Source organism: Cygnus olor, chromosome 16, assembly GCF_009769625.2.
Source record: "Cygnus olor isolate bCygOlo1 chromosome 16, bCygOlo1.pri.v2, whole genome shotgun sequence".
Taxonomy (NCBI): domain Eukaryota; kingdom Metazoa; phylum Chordata; class Aves; order Anseriformes; family Anatidae; genus Cygnus; species Cygnus olor.
In genome coordinates, this window is record NC_049184.1 from 6,378,247 (window position 1) to 6,398,745 (window position 20,499).

Below are 20,499 nucleotides of genomic sequence, written 5' to 3' on the forward strand. Positions count from 1 at the left end.
GGGAAGGAGGAATATCAACCTAGCTTCAGAAACTGGGGACTAAACTCCTGTGTTGTTTAGCTACAAAATCACCATGCTTATGCATATTGTTCCTTTCTTGGTGGTGGTGGTAGTAGGGAGCTGTCCAAAACAATCTGGTTTTGGATAGAAGAAAAAAAAAAGAATAAAAAGGTGTAGAAAAAAAAGAAGAAAAAGGTGTGGGGAAGAATTCACAGAAGTATTACCAGTTAGAGTCATTACATGACTCTTGGACATTAATGATTAGTGCTCCAATGCATGCATTCTGACCTGATTTCGTGTGAAAATTCTCTTTATGTCTGGTATAAAACTCATCTGAGGGAAACCTCTGTGGTCCTTGCCATAGATATGGCAAGGAGTTGGTCTCAGGTGTTTAGAAAATACTTTGCTCATAGCATTAATAGAAGTTAAAGCACAAAAATTACTCAAGGTTGAAATACGAATGAATGGCCCAGTCTGTGTTGCTCCTTTAGTCCCCTCTGTCAAACTCTGCGCACTATCCCGTGGATTAGTCATCAGACATGGGGTCTTAATGTCTTTCCCATATGGGCCCTGCAGTACAGCCTTTACAGTGGCAGCCAGAGTGGCCTACGAATTCACATCTCCTTTTGCTTTCTTGCCCATGGTTGAATGGATGCATACCTGTACAAACACACGGAGTCACGGTTTAAATGGCTAGGGCAGCACAGCTGTCAAACCTGAGAAAATCTCTCCACCCCTTTGTTTCTTAGGAGGAGGCTATCTGAGAAAGAAAAGGGGAAAAAAAAAGTTCTATAGCCAATTAACTCTGGATATTATGTTCAGGAGTTTTTAGAAACCTGTTCTGCAGGCTTCTGATCACTGCATGGGTGCAGAATATTTAGCAAGTGGTTAGAGACCACACCAGACATAAACCATCATTATAGCTTAATGTGCTGTCCACTCTGCCCTTTCAATCCCTTCAGACATGTGTAATAGAGTTCCCATTCAGCAAGAAGGTGGCTGCAGCCTTTACTGTGTCTCCAGAGATCTGCCTGACAAATCAGTAATGAAATACAACGGGAAAAATGGGTCAAAATCTATTACAGTGCTGCTGGGATTTCACATGAATTGAGTATATGTCAAGGGGCCTCAGCCATTTGAGGCAGCGAGGCACAACACAGAAAGACTCTTTGAGTAGTATTAGTTCAGACTCAACAAAAAGAGATTATGAGCATTTCTGTGCCAAAAAACAAAACACTTGAGTCTATTCCTTTTTCCTTGACTTGAGATATTTGCAAGCTTGTTCCATAATCTGTTAAAGAATTTAAAGTATTTCTGCATCTCTTTCAAAGAAATGTAAGTATTATGTTGCAGATTCATTCTCTTACTTTTCAGAGGACTAGTATCAAGAAGAAAGGGTGCACTAAGTGCATTGTTTTCTCTAGATGAAGGGTATGTGTGAAGCTAATTCCTTTTCTCACAATTTTGTACTGTTTCCAGAATGTGAGTTTTTTGTTCTGTGTTGAGATACTCGTTAGTAAAACACGTCCACGGGATTTTAGTGTCAAAATGAAATGCAATTAACCTAAAATCTAGAGTTAAAATTCATCTTTCCATGCACAAGTTACTCTGAAATCCTGGAACTAAATGGAACGAATCCAGAGGACAGTCTAAATACCTGAATTGTGTTGGATCTTTGTCAGCACTTTGATGTCTGCTGATACTCGGGAGTTGAGATGTATAAAATTCCCTGTAAGATGCATTTTATTTTGCATTTCAGAAGTGGCAACAGTAGATTTATCCAAGTTGTAAGCAGCCAGGTATCAGTGTGGTGGACACGGGGCATGCACTGATGTTATGAGGGACTTGCAGTGCCACAGGTATGCTTAGGAATAGGAGAGCATCCTCCAGCACTAGTGGGGCCTTAAGACCTTCTGGACAAAGTAACTAAAATCACTGCTTGGCCCAGCTGAGGAGAGGACCTAAAAATGATTTTCTGCCATTTCAGATGAATGTCAGAGCTGCTGTTGGCTGTTTGAACTGGGCTGTCTTGTTCTCACCAGAAATGTTGATGTAGATCTAAGAAGCCTTATCCCTCAAAAGTTCCACTTGCAGTTACATGTTCTTACAAAAAACTTTCCTTTAAGTGAATTATCATTACCAATTTAAAAAAAAAAAAAAAAAAAAGTCATTGAAAAGTTCTTGCGTGGCCCTACTTGAGGTCCTTTTAAAAACACAGAGTTGATTATTTTCTTCTTTTTTCCCTGCTTTCATTGAATGCTTTGAGTAACTTGTGCTTTTCCTTGCATTGTTCCCTCACAGGACCCTAAAGCCAGGACCTGATTGAAACACCGTAGGGATTTAATCAAATCTGATGGTGATTCATGCTTCTAATGGCCAAAACTGTCCTTAACTACTTTACAAACTGAGGGGAATAAAACCCCGTTTTATTGCTTGGCCGTTAAAAACTATTTGTAGAAGTTGCTAAGGTTCAAATCAAAAGCACCCTCCCTTGAGAACCATTAGTTAATTCAAAGTGCCATGGTGTTGCTTTTTTTCTTCTCCCCTCGCTTGAGATGTGGCCTTATATCACTATTGCTGTTCAAACATCTGAGAGTTTTCCATTCCTTTGACAAACATGAGCCAAAGTGCTTAAGGACATCTGTTTATTTTATTTCTTTAATGAGAAAACCTTCCAATTTCTTACAGGCTCAGCTGTGTTTATTTACATTTTGTTAGTCATATGTGTGGGGCACCTTGGGATGTTAAAAACCTGCAGAGGCCTATGTAGAGGGCTGCTAGCAGGCATCCTGGTCAGAAAGGCAGAATGAGCCCTTCCTAAGGAAAACACAGTCCTTGGAACTCCATAAAATAGATTTTCAAAACAAACAGAGCCTAATTCACTCAGTAGATCATGGATTAAGTCAAGATGAATACAATTTGGAAAGGATTTTCTGAGGAAGTTGGAGATTTTTTTACCCACTGGAGGCTAAACCTTGTATTTAATGCCTTTTTAAGTTAAATTAAAAAAGCGTTCAATCACTGCAGGTAATAAAAAAGTCTGTTACTTTAGACATGCTGCTACATCAATTATTAGTTCATTATTGGAGAGAAGGGAGTAAATAATTCCAGCTATTTGATTATTTCAAATGTGTATTTCGGGAGCAAACATCTGTGTTTATCATCTGTACTGGCTCGAGCGGCAGCAGAAACAGCAAAACCAGACCCACAACAGCTTCGATGCTGGGCACGGGAGATGCTCTGAGCTCATGTAGATGTAACCTCTTGTACTAGAGCTTAGGTGAACTGAGGGCTTTATAAGCAAAGTGCATGTGTGGCATTTGGAAGTATTAAAGGATTATTTCTGACATAAAATACATGTCAGGAACAATGCTGGATTGTCTAACGAGCATGAGTAAAGGGAACCTGCTTTCCCGTGTTGCTGAATTATGACTTGATTTTTAAGGGAAAGGTAGTATAAAAAAGGAACGTAACTCGCATTAGGAAGTTGCATGTACAACATGTGTAGTTGTGCTGAGGTTTACACGCCATGATGTGTTTCCACCAAGCTTTCCAGGAGTTTTGTATTTTTCACAGAGCTATCAAGGGCTTGTGTAGAAATATGGTGATTTTCCTGTGAGTAGGGCAAGGGGGTTAAAACATGTATTTGTTTTAAAGCCACTCCTTTTTTGACATTTATGCCCTGTATGGTAAAAAGAAATTATTTGTAGACTTTTGGTCGTGAACCTTTCGTGTTACTGTTGTGGTTTAACAGTGATAGGCAGCTAAGTACCACACAGCCACTCTCACCCCCTCCTTAGCAGCTGCTGTGGGGAAGGTTAACTCCATCCCAGCCAGACCCAGTACAATTCCTAAAAATAACTTCCATTTGTTCTCAAGCATTATGGCCCAGCTTTTAAAATGTATTTAGGTACTGTATTCCCACAGGCCTGGAATCCACCCATGGGTTCAGGCACTGTATAAATTAGTTATTCCTGCTTGTCCCTAAGCATAGCTCATTTGGAGAGGGAGGAGAGCCTTTTCAACCTCTGTCTGCTTCTCGAATGTGAGGATTTAATTACTGACACATCCATTTGCTTATTGCAGTGATTTCCAAGGTGTAGTCCCCAACCACTTCTGAACAGATCCATGCCAGTGAGTTACAGTCCTTCAGTAAATAGTAAGCAGTACTGTGGAAGTACCTCCCAAATCACAGCAATGGTGAATAAGAAAAGGTATCTGAATAAATGCGATTAAGTGATACTTGCTCTCTGTCTAGCTTGGACATGCCATGAGGTTACACTGCCAATGACTGTAGAGACATCATTTAAATTCAGTAGATTGTCTAACAAACCTGGATAGGTTAATGTTTAGGTAAAACCATATGTCTTCATTTTGGCGGCCAAAAAGTTTAGAGCCTGGAAATGAGAAAACTGGGTGATGCTATTTGAAAAACGACAATTCTTTGTCAAAAGAAATGTAGTCACTTCAAAAAATGGGTTTGAGCTCCTGAGCTACTTGGGTACTTAAAACAAATGGTCTCACAAATAGCCACTCTCTCAATTGAAAAGCTCTGAGAAGCTGGGTCTAACAGTTACCTGGTTCTATGAAAAAAAGATAAAACTAAGGTAGTTAAATCTAGTAAAAGAGCTAAATGTGTTTTCACCCTCCAAGAGGGTGATGAGGGAACACAGGGACACACAGGGACACCACAAGGACACACGGGGACAGATGGGGACACAGGACACAAAGGGACGTGGGCAGCCCTATACTAGGCAGGCAGCACGGCCATGGGGCCAGGCACAGCAGCTGCCCCCCTCGACTTACTTGAACTAGAACTGATGCACAAGGTTAATTTTCCATTTTTATGGGAAAGCCTGGTTAATGTCTCAAATTCAGATCAAGGTATAAAATGTTACAACCAAAGAATGATTATTCTGACAGGCTCTCTTTGTTCAAACATGTGGCCCAGGCGTTTGTGTCTTTGCTTTTTTTTATTATTTTTATACTGCAACCAAACCGGTCCATTTTTCAGGAGTTTCCAAGTAATTAAACCCAATTAAAACTATTAAATTCTTTCTCTTGGTGACAACTTCATTATTAACAGCTAACCACAAGGAAGAGATTTAACTTAGGAAGCCCTTGATTGTATACTAATCCGTCTCTCACCTCTGGCTGACACCTGTGGCAGATAAACCCTACAGAATAGAAGTCTGATGAATAACCTTAATTAATACTTTCTTCCTTGTAGAAAAGTAATTATTTGCTCATGGCATAAACAGGTATTTGACAGGGATTTAAAGACAGTGATTGGTTTTAAGTAGAAGGGCTTTATTTTTTTTTATTTATTTTTTTAAGCGGGGGGGTAGGGAGGTCTGAGTCCAAGATTCACGCTCCGAGTGACTTTGTCCTAGCATTTTGAATGTCGGGTTAATTGGCACATTGCTAAATAGAAGCAGAATCAGACAACAAGCTGATTTGTTATCTGTCTCAAAGGAGCCAGCTTTGCCCCTTTGCTAATGGCCTGCATGTCTGAACAGGGTACCTGTAAGGCAGAGGATTGGAACTGGCTGATTTGGAGCCAGGATTGGGTTGAGAGTGACTTGCACTTGAGAGATTGCCAGAGATAAGTCTGCTTCTTGCTTCCTTTCAAAATTACGCTATACGAGAGGGGCAAGCTGGCTGTGGACATCCAGCCAAGTGGATTAGTAGTAACTGCAGGTGTTAACAAACACATGTCTTTTTAATGCATTCTTTAGGGCAAGTATAAGCAGTTTGTGAAAAATCCAGCTCAGTGTTTCAGGAGCAGTGGTAAGAAGGCCATTTGGGAGGATACTGACAGTGCAGTTTGAAGTGTGGCTGCATCCACCATGGACTTTTTTGCAGGTAATGCTACCTTTAGTAGTGAAAATACAGCAACACAGGCATCTGCATAGGTGAGCCTGCCTTTTGAGCAAGGCCAGACTGAAGGCTGCTCATCAAGCTCCTTCTAGCCACCTTCTGTCATCCTATTATTCATAGTGAGAAAAATGAAACAGAAACAGAATGAATTTTAGGAAGGATATTTTTAGCTTGTACGACATAAGTGAATTAAAATTGTGATTTTAAACTGTAACGCAATTCACATCTGCAGAACTAATTCAAAGAGGAGCAGTGCATACAACTAGCCAGCACAAAAGCAGTATTCAGAGCACATGTGTCAGCTCATGCTTTTGGGATCAGAAAGAAAACATTTACCTCGGTGAATGGACACTTTTGCCTTCCCCCGCAGAGTGTTTCACAGGCTTCTCTTTTCTGTGTTTTCCTCTAGTAGGGCTATCTGTTGAAAGGGCAGCAAAGCTGCCCCCAAACAAGCAGTTACAGATCTGGGAGTTGGCAGTGCCTCGCTTCTAGTGAAAATTATCTCGTTCACAGCGTTGTCAGCAGTAGGCAACAGCACATCAGTCCCTCCTCTTAGCTAGAAGTCACATCCTGTGATAGACACAATAGGGAGACATGTCCGGGAATACTCTTTAGGATCAATATACTTGGTCCAAATGTGTTTTTGTTGTTGTTGTTGTTGTTTTTTAAAAAAGAGCTTATTTTCCTCTTTTTATGTTTTAATACTTTGTGAAAAAGTGGAGGGGAATGGGGCATTTTTACGTCTCAGTTCTCTCAGGATGTACACTGAGCAGAAATGAGCAGCTGTGAAACACTACTACTGGGTAAATGTGGAAGTGAAGGTGCGGCAGTTAGGGGGAATATCAAGCTCTTTGGGAATGAGTACTTCAAAATGAGCACCACTGCTGTGATGCTTATCCCATCCAGCTGACGGGAAGGAGCCCGTTAAGGCTGTGTTGATCAGTCATGAGCTGAGCTCTGTTGGGGTGCCTGGTTTGTCGTGTAATTTTTGGGGCTGTTTAATGTTAACCCTGGAGAAAGCTCCAACAATGTGCCATGCAGAGGTGAGGCACACAGAAATGCACTGTGGTGCTGGAGGTTTTATTTATAGGAGTTCGTTGCCTGTTTTCTATCCCTGCCTCTCATTGTCCTTGTTTGTAAAAGCATGACTTGTAGATTAGCAGAGGGGTAGGACCTCACGCTTCTAATGTTACTGAACAAGCGCTCAGGGTCGAGGTTTTAGGTGAATCTGTTTTCACTGTAAAAAAAGTGGTTCCTGGAGGAGATATGATTTCAAGCTGACCACAGCCCTTTTGTTTTTGGACTTCACATGCATCAGAAAACATTGGGTAGATCTGTTACTGAGGAAGCTGGTTCCTAGGGCTCCAGGGTGCACTTTTCCTATGGTAAGACATGTTGGCAGGGGTCATCATTATGGATGCAGCAACTTTACATTGCTCTGCTAAACTCACACTGCTCTAACATAGGCATTAGCAGTCCACTAGGGCATCGCCTGCAGCACAGCCTTATCCTTTAGTCCTTCTGGACTTCAACACTTAGGAAGACCTCTCCATTAACATCTTTAGGAAAAAAAAAATCATAATTCTCTTTCCAGTTCTTTATACAGTATACAGAGAATTCTGACAACACATTGATATACCTGTGTCATTTTTGTGCTTGCCCATCAGTCTTTTTCTCCTGTTTATTCATACTTGAATTGCAAGCTGTAGGTAGGGACTGTGTTTTTCCTCTGTGTGGGTACAACTAGCACAGTGGGGTTCAAGTCTGGGACTAGTGCTTCTAGATCAGTGCAACAGTAATGCAAATAAATAATTGCTAGTAGAACCCTGGCCTAGTGCCTCTAGACACCTACATCATACTGGGAGCACTGATTTGCCTTTTAACTTTATCAGCTTAAGACTTGGAAGCATGCCTTGTTGCAGAGGAAATATCCATACTGTGAAAGCACTGATGCCAAATCATTTCCCCAAACGACTTCCCCTCTGGGTGGTAAAGTGCATTTTTCTGTTTTATTTTCATTCCATCATATTCTCTATCTCAAGAGAAAGATTTTTTTTTCCTCTCATCTACAGTTTAATTTCCATATTGTTTAGTTTAAGAGAAGGTAACTTCATACACTGTGGAAATGTTTCTTACTCCCTGTTAGTGATTAATACCAATAAATCTAAAGACAAAACTTAGAGAATAAATGACAGATACCAATGAATGAGACTTCCTAAAAGAGGTTTAAAGGCTAATGATCCTTGAAATGTATAAAAATAAATTGCTTCATTAAAAACTATTTTACAAAATCATTTCTTCCTAGCAGCATATTTTCTTCAAAACAGTTCCCTCGTGTAATTACACCTGGGTAGTAAAATTTGATTCAGTGCTGTTCACATGGGGCCACGGTCAGATGCCCTAATTGCGCCTGTGTCCCTGCCCCTCATCAGGGGAGCAGGTTTGGGGCTTAAAGGTAGACATGTTCAAGGCAAGCCTGGTGGAGTTTACTTTTTGCCCAGAGGAGAAAGTGCCCTTCTTCCAGGGACAGCAATAAGCACGTTTAAACATGAGTAACTGAGCTTTTCTTTGGATGGGCACAGTGCTTGTGAGTCACACACATGGCTGAAACCACAGCCATTCTACTCTAATTAAAGAGAACTACACCAAGAATGCGTAATAATTAGGTTAGCGTGTAATACACCATCCATGTCAACAGCATCTGCCGCAAAGGTTGATTGAAATGTACTCATCCTCCAAACATTGTGCTCCCTGTTAGAGTTCCTCAGCTAATTCATTACCGTCCTGTCATATAATAACATGACTCCACAGAAATCTGCAGAAAATTAGAGCAAAGACTACATATAAATCTGACATTTTAGCATGGCTTGTAACGTTAGCAGAGGAAAACCACCCACATAAATGTAAAGATGAGAGATCCCTCTCCTAATGAAGATGAATTACAAATAAAAGCCTGTTGTGGGAATGCTCTTTTTTCAAGTTCTGTTGTTGTTTAGTTTGAACAGGCAGAATGCTTTTGAGCTTGTTTATCGAATTAACTGTAAATTATTTTTACTTGCATTTTTGAAGAAGAATATATCTGAATGAATAATAAATTTTTCTGCTAGAGACGTAGTCTGCCTCAGAACATGTCTGTGCTTTTGTTGTGAGTTTAGGAACAAGGTCAGTTGTTTGAGGAAGAGGACGTGGAAAAGTGGCTGAGGCTTATTTAATACTGTAGTGCACCAGGCTGGGTACAGCATGTCACTTGGTTGTATTTCAGCGCATCAGATCCCTGGGGCTGTACCCAGTGCCTAGGAAGCAGCTTTGAAGCAGTACGCCAAGAGCTGTAGGAGCCCAGTGGCCCCTGTACCCATCCACAGGGGCAGCACGAGGGACCAAGTGGATTTGCTGCACACATGCAGTCAGCCATTAACAGTCATTTCTACATGGGATTGTCCGCAAGTGGCTTTCCTGGCCAAACAGTCAGCCCGGCTGCTTTGGTCTGATTGAAGCTTGCGCTTGCGACTTAGCGGGGAAATGAAGTGGTGACCCCCTCACGGGCAGTTGTGGTGTCTTAGCTGGGTAGCAAGGAACAGGGAAAAAAATCATTTTCTAAAGTAAATCAACTAAACACACAGGAGGTCCATATTGCTTGGGACATCCTGGTTAGAGCTGCAGGCAGTGCAATCCTGCACAGGAGTGTACTTGTTTTGTCACTGATTTTGGTAGGAGCAGGAGCAGGATGTTAGAAACTTCACAGGTGCTTAAAGTGTATAGGAGCTGTTTTAGAGCTGCTGGCATGTGTGTTTTCATGTTCTTTTATTCATGAAAAAGTATGTTTTCATAATTCTGTACGCAGACAGAGTTTCTGCATCATTTTCTTGCTGTTCCCTTTAAGGAAGCAGTTTGGGACCCTGTCTGGGGTCAAGTTAGGGCCAAGTTGGACCCAGACCTGGATGAACTGCTGATACAAGAAAATTGCAGAACAAGCAAAGGGTGAAGCAGTCAGTCCATGCAGGCAGGAGCATCAAGTGCATGTCACCATTTCTAACAGCAGCTCAAATGGCATATGGACTGATCCAACATTTTGATGAGCTATCTTGTTTTGTCTTTATTTTATAAATTGATGTAGCTATTTGGGTGTAACTGCCAGTACGACATCTCTGGCTCTGCAAGTAAGCTTTATGCCACTGCAGAGCATGTCCTGTCCTGAGCAAGAATAGTCAGACTTGGACAAGCATTTTATCCTGCTATAATTGGATTTGCATGGGAGGATGGGATTGTTTTAACTCTGCTGGTACTGTTAAATAAGTGGACACCTTCAGCAGAGATGGAAGAGCTTTGCACCAGCGTGGCTGCTCTTGCATCTCCATGTGCACTTGTGCTACCAAGGCCAGTAGATACTGTGCCACAGTGGGCTCTGATGTGGGAACGACACGTCTGTCTTTCTGCCCTGCTCTGTGCTCATCACCCAAGTTAGCATGGTAGTAAAGACCTAACCCAAGCATGCCGAGATGCAGATTGCACGCTTTAGAGAAAGATAGTTTATGTTTGAACTCGTGGGCTCTGTTTTCAGATTCTGCTCATCGTGTTGCTGCTTGACATTAAAAGTCTACTTTCATGTGTAAAGAATAATGCTGGCCTCTTACGGCTGATTCAAAGGACAGAGTCTGGAAAGAATCACCCTCTGTGGGCTCTGTTGTTCATAACTGTCCCTTAGCTGCTCTGTACTGATGCTATTGGAAATTACTTCTTGGTCCAACCTACTGAAGCAATTCTTATACAGCCTCAGGTGTTTAAATGTTCTTGTTAAACTCATCTGAAGGTACAGGCTGAAATGCATAAGGTGAGCCATATCCATCCTTCAGAGAACAGAAACTGATTATCTAGTAGAGAAAAAAGAAAAAAAAAAGGGATGGGAAAATCATGCTAAGATACACTTGGGAAATTAAATGACTTTAATGACCGTATCTTCAGAAAAAGGAATGTGTAGATCCTGTGTCTAAGACCTCCCACCCCCCAAAAAAAAAAATGAAATGAATGAAAAAAAAAAATGATTCTATCCCAACAGGACACTACAACGTCTGTGCGGATAGGTCTTATGATGGAAGAAATGATCTTCAACCTTGCAGATACACATCTGTTCTTTAATGACCTGGAGGTATGTTGCTGCTTATTTTATTTAGCATCTTTCTTTCTAATCATTTGCATCTGCTCTACAAACTTGTTTTTCTGGCCAAGAAACTTTCATTATTGACCCCAAAGAAATGGGCCTTAGATGGTTTATTGGAAGCATACTTTACGATGTCCCTTTGACATCTTCATTCTGTTAAGGAATTTTTTTTTTAAATACACAGTAACAATGATGGCTTTTGGCAGTTTTACTAAATCTAATAATGAGGACATTACTGCTGCTTCTCCAGAAATTTGCTATTTAATAATTTTATTAAGCTAAATTAGCATAGATCCTATGGGGCAGGTAGCAATTAGCTATGATGCAATGCAGAGATTTTAAAAACGGTCTCTGTTCTTGAGGAAGCTCTGTTCTGCACACAGAGGCAGAGCAGGAGGTCTGCTCAAGCACAGACACATTGCAGGATGAAACTATGTGAGTTTCTACATGAAAGACCAAGAGGAAAAATTCCTCCTTGTCTGCATTATGGCAGATTATTATGATCTGGCTATGCCTTCCTTACACAAAGTGAAAATCCTTCTGAATATATGGTGAAATCCAAACAAAGTCATGCAAGCAAAATTCTGTCACCAGCTGAGAAACAGCTGTATAGTGCTGAGGAAAAGTTGTTTTAATTTGCAATCAGTAGAAATGATCTGAATGAGTCACCTACAGTGAGTAGGATGGGTTTGTGCTGTGGGCACCTTGGAGTCAGAGTACTGCTTGGAGGAGTTTGGAGGAAAAATTCTGACATCCCTTGGCAGGTTTCTGTGGACTTTCTCTTCACTGGAGAAATGAAGGATTTGTTTCTGTGCTGGATAAAATGAGAGAACTTTTTCTGTGCCTGATGAGTTCAGTGAGAACTTCTGATTCCTTCACTGCTTAATTGCGCTGTGTTCCTCCACACGTTACAGGAGGTGCCTGCTTTCCTGCCACCTGTCTCCTTAAAATCTGGGGGTTTGCTTACTGAGAATTATCTGTTTTTTCAGTCTTCCCTTTTGATTCACGCTTGACAAGTGAAACAAACTAACCTTTTTTTTTCAAACCGAAGTCAAACCAAAGTGTTTTGATTTTAGCTGAGCGTTTCAGTAATTAAAGTGATGGATGAGGGAAGATTCAAAAGAGGTGAATGTCCTTTACAAAATTTTGCTTTCCAAGAACAGAAGCCGAACTTCCAAAAACAGTCATCCATCTCTGTTCATTAGCCATCCTACTCCTTGATTTTGAATGGTAAATGAAAGTCAGGCTTGAGCGTTCACGAAGTGGTATTTAAGGGTTGTACATCACCAAGTGCTAGGCTTGAAAAAGACACAGTGAATGATATTCTTGAGAAAAAAATAGATTAAAAAAAAAAAAGCACAGAAGCTGATTCAGTTCTAGACCCACAAAGATTACCATATACATTAGCACCATCATGTGGCATAACGCTGGCCTGTGTAACACAAAATAAGCTAAAACTGTACAGGGCTGAAACCATTTCTGACCATATTCTGTGCTGGGGCCAGGTGAAAGAAGCTGTAACAGAAAGCGGTAGGATAGTCACACTGTTCAGTACTAAAGCAAGAATACTCTTGTTAGGAAATATTAAACATAGCGAAACATTTCTCTGGCATAAATCCATAGCCAAGTTCAGGCATTTTGGGGGTGCCCAGCACACTGAAGCAGCTGAAGTATGGCTGCCTCAGCTTGGGGGATAATTGTGAGGGAGAGGGAATGTCATCGCTCCACACCAGAGAGGCAGGTTGGACAAAAAAATCAATTATTACCTTGTTTTAGCAACAGGGGACTGGTTTATTATGCTGTTTGCAGTTTTCAGTGCTGTGCAGAGCAGAAGGTGCTGCCAGGGTATAAAGCTTTGTTGAAATATTCCTAGAAAATGCCTGATGAGGATAAATCATTTGCCCAAAGATACAGCAAGGTTCGCACAGTCCTTGCTAGCATTTGTGTAATCCTCATTAGCCTGGTAAGGCTGTGACTGAACAGCCTAGCAAAAAATTGGCTTCAAATTCTGAGTGAGGGGCCTGAACTGGAAATAGTCTTTTTTTTCTATCAAAGCCACGTGATTCTTGCCTTATGCAGAAATAATGCTATCAGGCTGTGGCACATCATACCTCTTTAAATGTTTCAGCAAGACGGGAGAGAGCAGTAGGGCTTTCCTCTATGGCAACACACTGTCAACTTGTCCAAGAAAACTAGGCAGCCCTTTGTTTTGCTGTTCTTACATTGAAAACTAACAAAATCCAGAGAATGAATTACTGCAGTTGATGCAGGCTGTCAGCTCAGTGGATGACAGATGAATAAATTGCAGGCATTTTCAGAGCTTCTGTAAAACTGCCAAATGAGCACAGGAGCCAGGCCACTGTTACTCTGCCCTCTCCTCACTTGTGCCATGGCCTTGAACCACACGCAGTGCCATCCTGCTGCCTGGCACCCTGTTGTTGGCCAGGGTTTTACATGTTTTCAGGGTCTTCCTGGGTGGGATTCAGGCAACTGCTTCCTGGATACATTGCCTGGAAGCGTTTTTCCTGCTATGCCAGAGAAGGGGAATCTTGGACGTGTGTGAAAAGTAGAGCCAGCAGATCCATTCAAATAAGCTGCTACAGCCCATCCTCTCTTGGTGCTGCAGCCTAGCAGAGGCCCATTTCCCACGAGATTGACCCCCAGCCCTCAGGATAGCAGGAGTCTGATGACCAGTTCCCAGGGCAGGTGGGCGAATGGAGATGCCCTAGGCCTAGACTCTTACCAAATACTTCTGGTCTTCTTACAGAAAGGGATTCTCTGCCAGCAAGTTAACTCTTGAGTAGTAGAACTTAGAAGATGGATTTATTTTCAGCAGATTCGGGCAGGAGGAGAGTCGATACTTATTAAAACACAGCTTAATGGTGTGGCTGCCGTGTAACAAGGAATGAAGGCGCCAAACCTTGACAAGGGCAGCTTTGAGGGCATGCAGCCACACAAGTATTGCCCCATTCTGGAGGCTGTTAGAAGCACAACCCAGGCAAGCGAGAGGTGTGTGTTTGCTGAGCCGCATTTTCGAATTATAAATCTGGGGGTTTACCACACTAATTCACCTACTCATGTAGCACTTAGGTGCTTGTTGGACACATCACCTCTGACTCCAGTTGCAGCACAGGCAGGTTAGATCCCTACTGTCTGCAAACACAGGCCATACAAGGTGTGGCCTATAAAGGGCTCTGATCACACTGTAGAGTGTATGGGTAAATACACTTGAAAGGAAATATTCTCACTCTTTGTTCCCTTTTTGGGAAATCAGGGAGAATAGGAACCGGCCAAGGTTACAGATCATGGTGAATCTCAAATATGGACTCTGAGCTTTTCAGGGTTGTGCTTTTTCTCCCAGACTCCTTTTGTTCACAGTGCAACACAAGCTAGAAAATAGTACATTTCATCCTCCCTCTGGAGATATTGTTGCCTAGCACTTTAGAAAAAAGGTGTGAAGGACAGCAGGACCGACAAGGGGATGAGGAATTAGCAAACAAGGGGATTAGTGTGTTTACAGGTTATTGCCTTTCAGAGCTGTCCCTGGAGGTTTCCTGGTCTGGGAACTGTTAACCCCCTATCCCCACCTTAACAAGGGTTGCAAGCTCAAGTGGTCAATGAATTCATGCGATGTTTTTTAAAATTATCTAACACAGTACTGATACAAAAATTGACAACCTGTGTGTCTGCAAGCTATTTCTGCATGTGCAAGAGCCATACCTAGAGAATATGCAGAGAGAGCATAAGTAGTAACTGAAGGAGTTTCTCCATGCATCCTCAGAACCAGCTTGTATTTCACAAGGAGACAGCAGAAGCTTTCTCCAAGCCTGTGGTACCATTTCAAAGCTGCGCTAGCTCAGGCACGTTTCTATGTGAGTTCAAGGGTTTGGTACCATCTGGAGGCAGATTGTGTATCACTGACTGGCCTGGAGATGTCACAACAGTAAGAACAGTTCCGTACCAGGAGCTTGGAGGATTGACGAGGTCTTACACGTTTGACTCAGTTACAGGTTGCACATGCAACAGATCACGTACCTCTGAGATCCTGGAATATCATTTTTAAAAGTCAGCAGATGTGGAAACTGGGTTTTCCATTGCAGACTTCCATTCAGACAATCTGGACCTTCTTTTCAGCAGCCCAGATATCCTGCCCTGATTCCCCACTCACTAAGATCTCAAGGAAATTCTGCGAGAATGAAAAATTAGTCTCGTAACCAAGTAGTAAAACACGGTCCACATTCTTGCTTTAACCAGCTTCCCTGTGTTTTACCCAGTAACATGATAGGCTCAGCCGGCGGACTATGAGGTAGCGTCTCACCAAGTGTCATGGTATTTTATTAAGTCAGAAATGTGATAGCTACTGTTGTCACACTTCAGTGTACAGAACAATTCATTCACAAATGAGAAAAACAGATCCCTCCACAAATACCTTTCCCTTGACTTAATGCCCCGCATCACACAACTGAAATGGAGTGGGCTGCATCAATATTATCTCAGCATGGCTCACAACAGCTATGGGGAGGGGGGCTTAAAAAAATGACAGTGGGTGGAAGAGAGAGAGGTGCCAGCAGAAATCTGCAATTCAGTTACTTGGCTCCAGTTATACAGAGTATACACCTCGGTGATACGTTGATGAAGAGGATTGAGGAGACAAGAACAAGATAAAATTGGATAACTTCTTGAGAATTATGTAAAACAAGTTCTGCAGAAAATGTCATGATTATGGGCAGGAACAATGTGTGACATTTTGCCATTGATATCAAGCTTAGTTACTTGTTTGGGGATTTTTTCTTTTTTGAATGGGTTAATTTAAAGTAATTCATAAAGCCTATAATTATGTAAGGTAGGTGATTGTGTGGTTTATAAAATACTGTCATGGTAAAGGATAACTGCACCTTAGCTGTAGTTGTTCTGACTTCAGTCTCCTTACATCAACTGTGCTTTTACTTCTATTGAAAATCAGCCAGAACAAAGGGTAGTGTTTGCCAGCTTGAAGGCTTTCTGTTTTCTCGTTACCTACAAGGATCATAGAGAAAAGAGATTAAGGCGGTAGGGAGAAGCTTACGGATTTTTCTCTCTAATGATGGTGTTAAGACTAGGAAGGGAACAATAGAAACAACATTTCTCAAGTTTTTGAGGCAGGGCCTCTATGACTGAAACAATGAAGAATTTTGCAAGATAAGATCTCGAGTACGTACTTCATGCAGGCTGAGCTCTAAGTATACCTTCTGGTTAATTTTCCTGTCCATAGATTTCCTCATTACTGACACATTATTTCTTAACTCTGTGGTATGGGGCTATGAAAGGGTGCCTTTTTCAGTGCTTCCCTGCACATCAAAGGAAGCTGAACCCCCTCAGTATGCCCTGGGAAAGCACCAGCAGGACAGGTGTCTCTGGAAATTTCTGTGAGCCAGATCTCCCCTTGTAATTATGTGGGGATACACCTTCTGTCCAAAGCAGTACTGTCACAGTGGGAGAGGCTGCCAAATCCGTGCCTTACCATGTATAACAACGTTTGCAAAACACAGTCTTCCTGGCTAAAAGACAAGCCCCTCTCTCTCTCTCCTGTCTGCATAGGAAGGAGTTTCACTTACTGTATTATTAAGGAACTGTTGTGCCTTTAGATAACAGCTGGTCTCACATACAATTAGTTATTTGTGCAAGTGCTGTGTAATACTGTTTGTAACAATTAGCTAGCTATACTGTACTAGACAGTATTGGCAACGTGTAAGATTTTCTCTTAGCATTAGCATTAAAGTCATTTTTCATTACATGAAGTGTTCTTTAAAATGTATTTTCAATTTACTTACTGATGTATTTTTTTTCATACACTTCTCAGGACTGTGACCAGATCCACATAGATGATGTATCGTCAGATGATAATGGTCAAGATCTAAGGTATGGGACCTCCGGGTGGAAGCTGCAGGCCAGGTAGTCCCCAGCTGTTTGAAAATAGCAGGGGGATGGTCAGTGTTGTAAAAAAAACTTCCTCGGCCATGTGCCTTCTCCCCTTCCTGGCTCCGTGCTGTCTGCAGTTATTAAGCACACAGGAGAAGTACAGAGCCACTGTTCACACATTAATTTGCCTGTGCCTACTGTCAAGCCCTGACCTTGCTCAGCTTTGAACCATTCTAGGAATTATGTTTAAAATTAGGTTGAACTTTGCTCGGACTACACTGGTTTCCAATATGATTTGGCCAGCCAGTTGGCCCAAGTGTAGCCAAACCATTTCAAAACCAGACTGAAAGGTTTCCCACTGCCCAATCTGTAATAAATGGGCTTACTTGTAAGGATTGTGGACCTTGCCAAAGGCACAGCCTTGTCACTGGTGTAAACATACACCCAAACTGCACCAACTATTAATATTGCCTGTTTAAGTTCATTAATCATGTACATAAAAACTATTTTTGTACAATTACATTTACCTTTCCCAAAGTGTTGCTTGCAGTCACTGTAATCGGTGCAAGAACAAGATATGCAGAGCTCTTACAAAACTTTAGTTTGTGCTTTTGTGGATGGTTGTTATGAGAAATTGGTGCAGAAACAGCATAGAAAACAGTGGAACAGTCTTCTGGAAGAGCCTTCTTCTATAGAGAACACTCAAAAGATTTTTTGCTGAAGGTTTGTGCTTTGTAATGCACAGAAATGGCACATGCATATTTTGGTCCTTTGGCTCCAGTGGCTTGTAAGCAGGCGAGTCCGGATACATATTCAGGCATTGATTAAAATAATAATTTGGGTTTTATCTCAGTCAGTGCACTTACTTCGAGTGAACAACAACAACAAAAGCAGTAAGCTAATAGTGTATCATGAATGCTGTGAAAAGCCCCTGCCTAAGTGGTTTCAGTTGTTTCAAAAATACTTCTCATGCTTATGGTTTGTCTGTGCGGGATATGAAGTTGAGCTGACTGAAATACATTAAGCATGTTAAACTTATCTGGATGCTCTAATACTGAAATAAATTGGCCTCAGGGCTCTCAAGAAGGGGAAATTACTGCATAGTAAATCAGGATGTGAATGCAGAGGCACTGGCTACTGCCCCAGTGAGGTACCAGAAGCACATTAAGCTGAGCTGGCTTCAAGCTGCAGCCAAGGAACGCTAGGTCTGTGTCACTGAGCATTTCTGTCTCTTCCCTTGCTCTGGTTCAGTTTGTCTGACTCCGCTGGGTCTGTGACCTGACCCAGCAGACTGTGTCCCATGAGTGCAGCTGCCCTCTTCAGCTGCAGCCCAGTCTGCCTTCTGCTGAAGCTCTGATACCCACCCTGACACTGCCATCCAGCAAACATTTTAGGATAACGTGAGCTGCTCCATAGCCCGCCCCCAGCCATATTCTCAGGGAATTGATCCAGCTGAAAAGCAACTTCTTTGCTTGTTTTTAAGCTCTATTGTCTTTTAACTGGAACAGTTCCCTGATCTGATGCACCTCAGTGCTGAAGAAATGCTTGCACTAGTACAAAGAGAAGTGCATCAATGCAGGCTCAAGACAGGGAAAAACACCTGGAAGAAGACAGGCTTGCTGCCTTCCAAGACATTGTCAGTTTAGAATGCTGGTGGAACTGCCACCCACCCATGGTGGTAATTACCCTGGAGTTGCTTTGAAGTTTTCATTCAGTTTTTGTTTAAAAAGCTTTACACAGTGCAGGCATTTAAGGCTCATTTAGTTAATTTCTTTTTTTTTTTTTTTCTTGATTAATGTGTTCAGTGGATGTTTAACAATATAGCCAAGCAGCCAGAAAAATTCTTTAAGATTTGACTATTTCTGTAGCTTAGCAGCCTGGATGAGAGGCAGGTAAGGATTTTCAGTGACCTGAGGACAGTCAGATGTTTTGTAGTCCAGAGAACCTCAGAACGTCCAGGAAGTGCTAAATAACCTTTACTGTTTACAGTAAGAACATTTGCTTATATTTGTGCTAGTTGTCACTGTTTTCAGAGATGAGGCTAATGACTTTGTGGGATCATGGGTCTGGCAACCAGGCTGATTCCCTAGCCTGGAAATAAATCATTCAAGTAAAAGAAAAATAACAGGCCACAAATGCCCTTTCAAATCTTTTGGTTCTAGTTGCACACGGAAAAGTTACACAGTGGAAATGAGCATTAGACAGGGTGGCACGTGCCCTTCTGGGGCACATGGGTGAGTGAGAGCAGGCAGCAAGGATGAACTCCATGGCTGTACAGCGTGTGCTGTGTACATCTCTGCTGCCACTTGACTCCACATCACCTTTCAATTGTTTCCGCTCCCTGCTGGCACTGTATAGACTGTGATTATAATGACCTCTCCCCTTCCCTCCTCCTTCTCCCAGCACGTATAACTTCTCTGCAGATGGCTTTCACAGTTCAACTGCCAGTGCAAATCTATGTCTGGGCTCAGGCGTTCATGGGGGAGTTGACTGGATGAGGAAATTAGCATTCCGCTACCGCCGGGTGAAAGAGATGTACAACACCTACAAAAACAATGTAGGGGGTGAGTATTTACTGCCAGGCAGGAAGCATGCCTTTCATCATCTCAAATACTTCTGACCCTGCTAGAAGCATGCTGTAGAGGAGGTGTAGAGAGCACTGTGATAAGAATATTTTACACTGAGCTGAGCAAGTGTTTCAGCAGTCATTCTTAAATGAGGATTCAGTATGAGATTTTTAGGAGATATGCTACAATACTTGGTTTAATAGTTGGAGAAGGACTGAAGTCCGAGCATGGGCTTTATTATTATTTTGGCCAGAGAGCAACCTCAAATTTTCCAAAATGTCTAGTAAGCAAGCAAACAGTTCAAAACTAAATAGGCTTTTTTTTTTTTCCCCACAGAAGAACACAGGGCTGATTTCTGTCTGAAAACATAACTACTTGCTTTTAACTCCCCTAAAGCAATACCACCAGATATCAGGATGCCCTGAGATCTTTCATCTCAGCTAGTTTCAGGCAGTTCTTCCAGTAGGTTGCTCTGATTCTCTTTTAGAACTTCAATGACAGGTCTGTGACAAGAAAGAAGTAAAACTAAGAATTGGTAAAACACAGACTTTTTATTGTTGTTGTTTTGTTGGAGGAATACCCTCCCACATTTACTAGAAATGGTGCACGGTTTTTTCAGGAAGAAAAAAAAAAACCAACACCTTCCTGGCTCCAGCTGCCTCTCAGCTCAGGACATCAGCCCCTGTACACGGCTCTTTTGTCCTCTTGCTCATTTCCCATATGAGCTCTGTGTTAACTCCAAGATGTTTTAAGGTGGTCCTGCAGACTGCGGGTGACTGATACCGCTCCCTCAGAGAGGAAGGAAGCTGAGCTCTAGTAGCACAGGCGTGTGTTGCAGTCTGGGCTTATGGACCTCAGGGTAGAACCTTGCAGTGATGTGGCCTTGGGCAACGGGGAGCAGCCCGCGCCGGGGCCAAGAGAAGGGCACTAGGAGAGGCAGGATTCAGAACACAGCCAGGAGGTCTTTGGCATACTACATGCAAAGCCACGCAGCTCTCT

The 20,499-nt window shown here is 42.1% G+C and overlaps 1 protein-coding gene and 1 long non-coding RNA gene across 15 annotated transcripts in view; both read left to right on the top strand.

Annotated features, from left to right (window-relative positions):
• Nucleotides 1–20,499, top strand: part of EYA2 (EYA transcriptional coactivator and phosphatase 2) — a 97,314-nt gene that overhangs the window by 70,904 nt on the left and 5,911 nt on the right. For all 14 annotated transcript variants that reach the window (XM_040576216.1, XM_040576210.1, XM_040576213.1 and 11 more), the window contains 3 exons: nt 10,934–11,023; nt 16,875–16,933; nt 19,337–19,497. In XM_040576216.1, the coding sequence (XP_040432150.1) occupies nt 10,934–11,023; nt 16,875–16,933; nt 19,337–19,497 (310 nt within the window). The remainder of the gene's footprint in view (nt 1–10,933; nt 11,024–16,874; nt 16,934–19,336; nt 19,498–20,499) is intronic.
• Nucleotides 1,223–10,882, top strand: LOC121079238. Its single transcript, XR_005824952.1, has 2 exons — nt 1,223–1,431; nt 2,302–10,882. It is a non-coding gene; the product is annotated as an uncharacterized LOC121079238 (long non-coding RNA).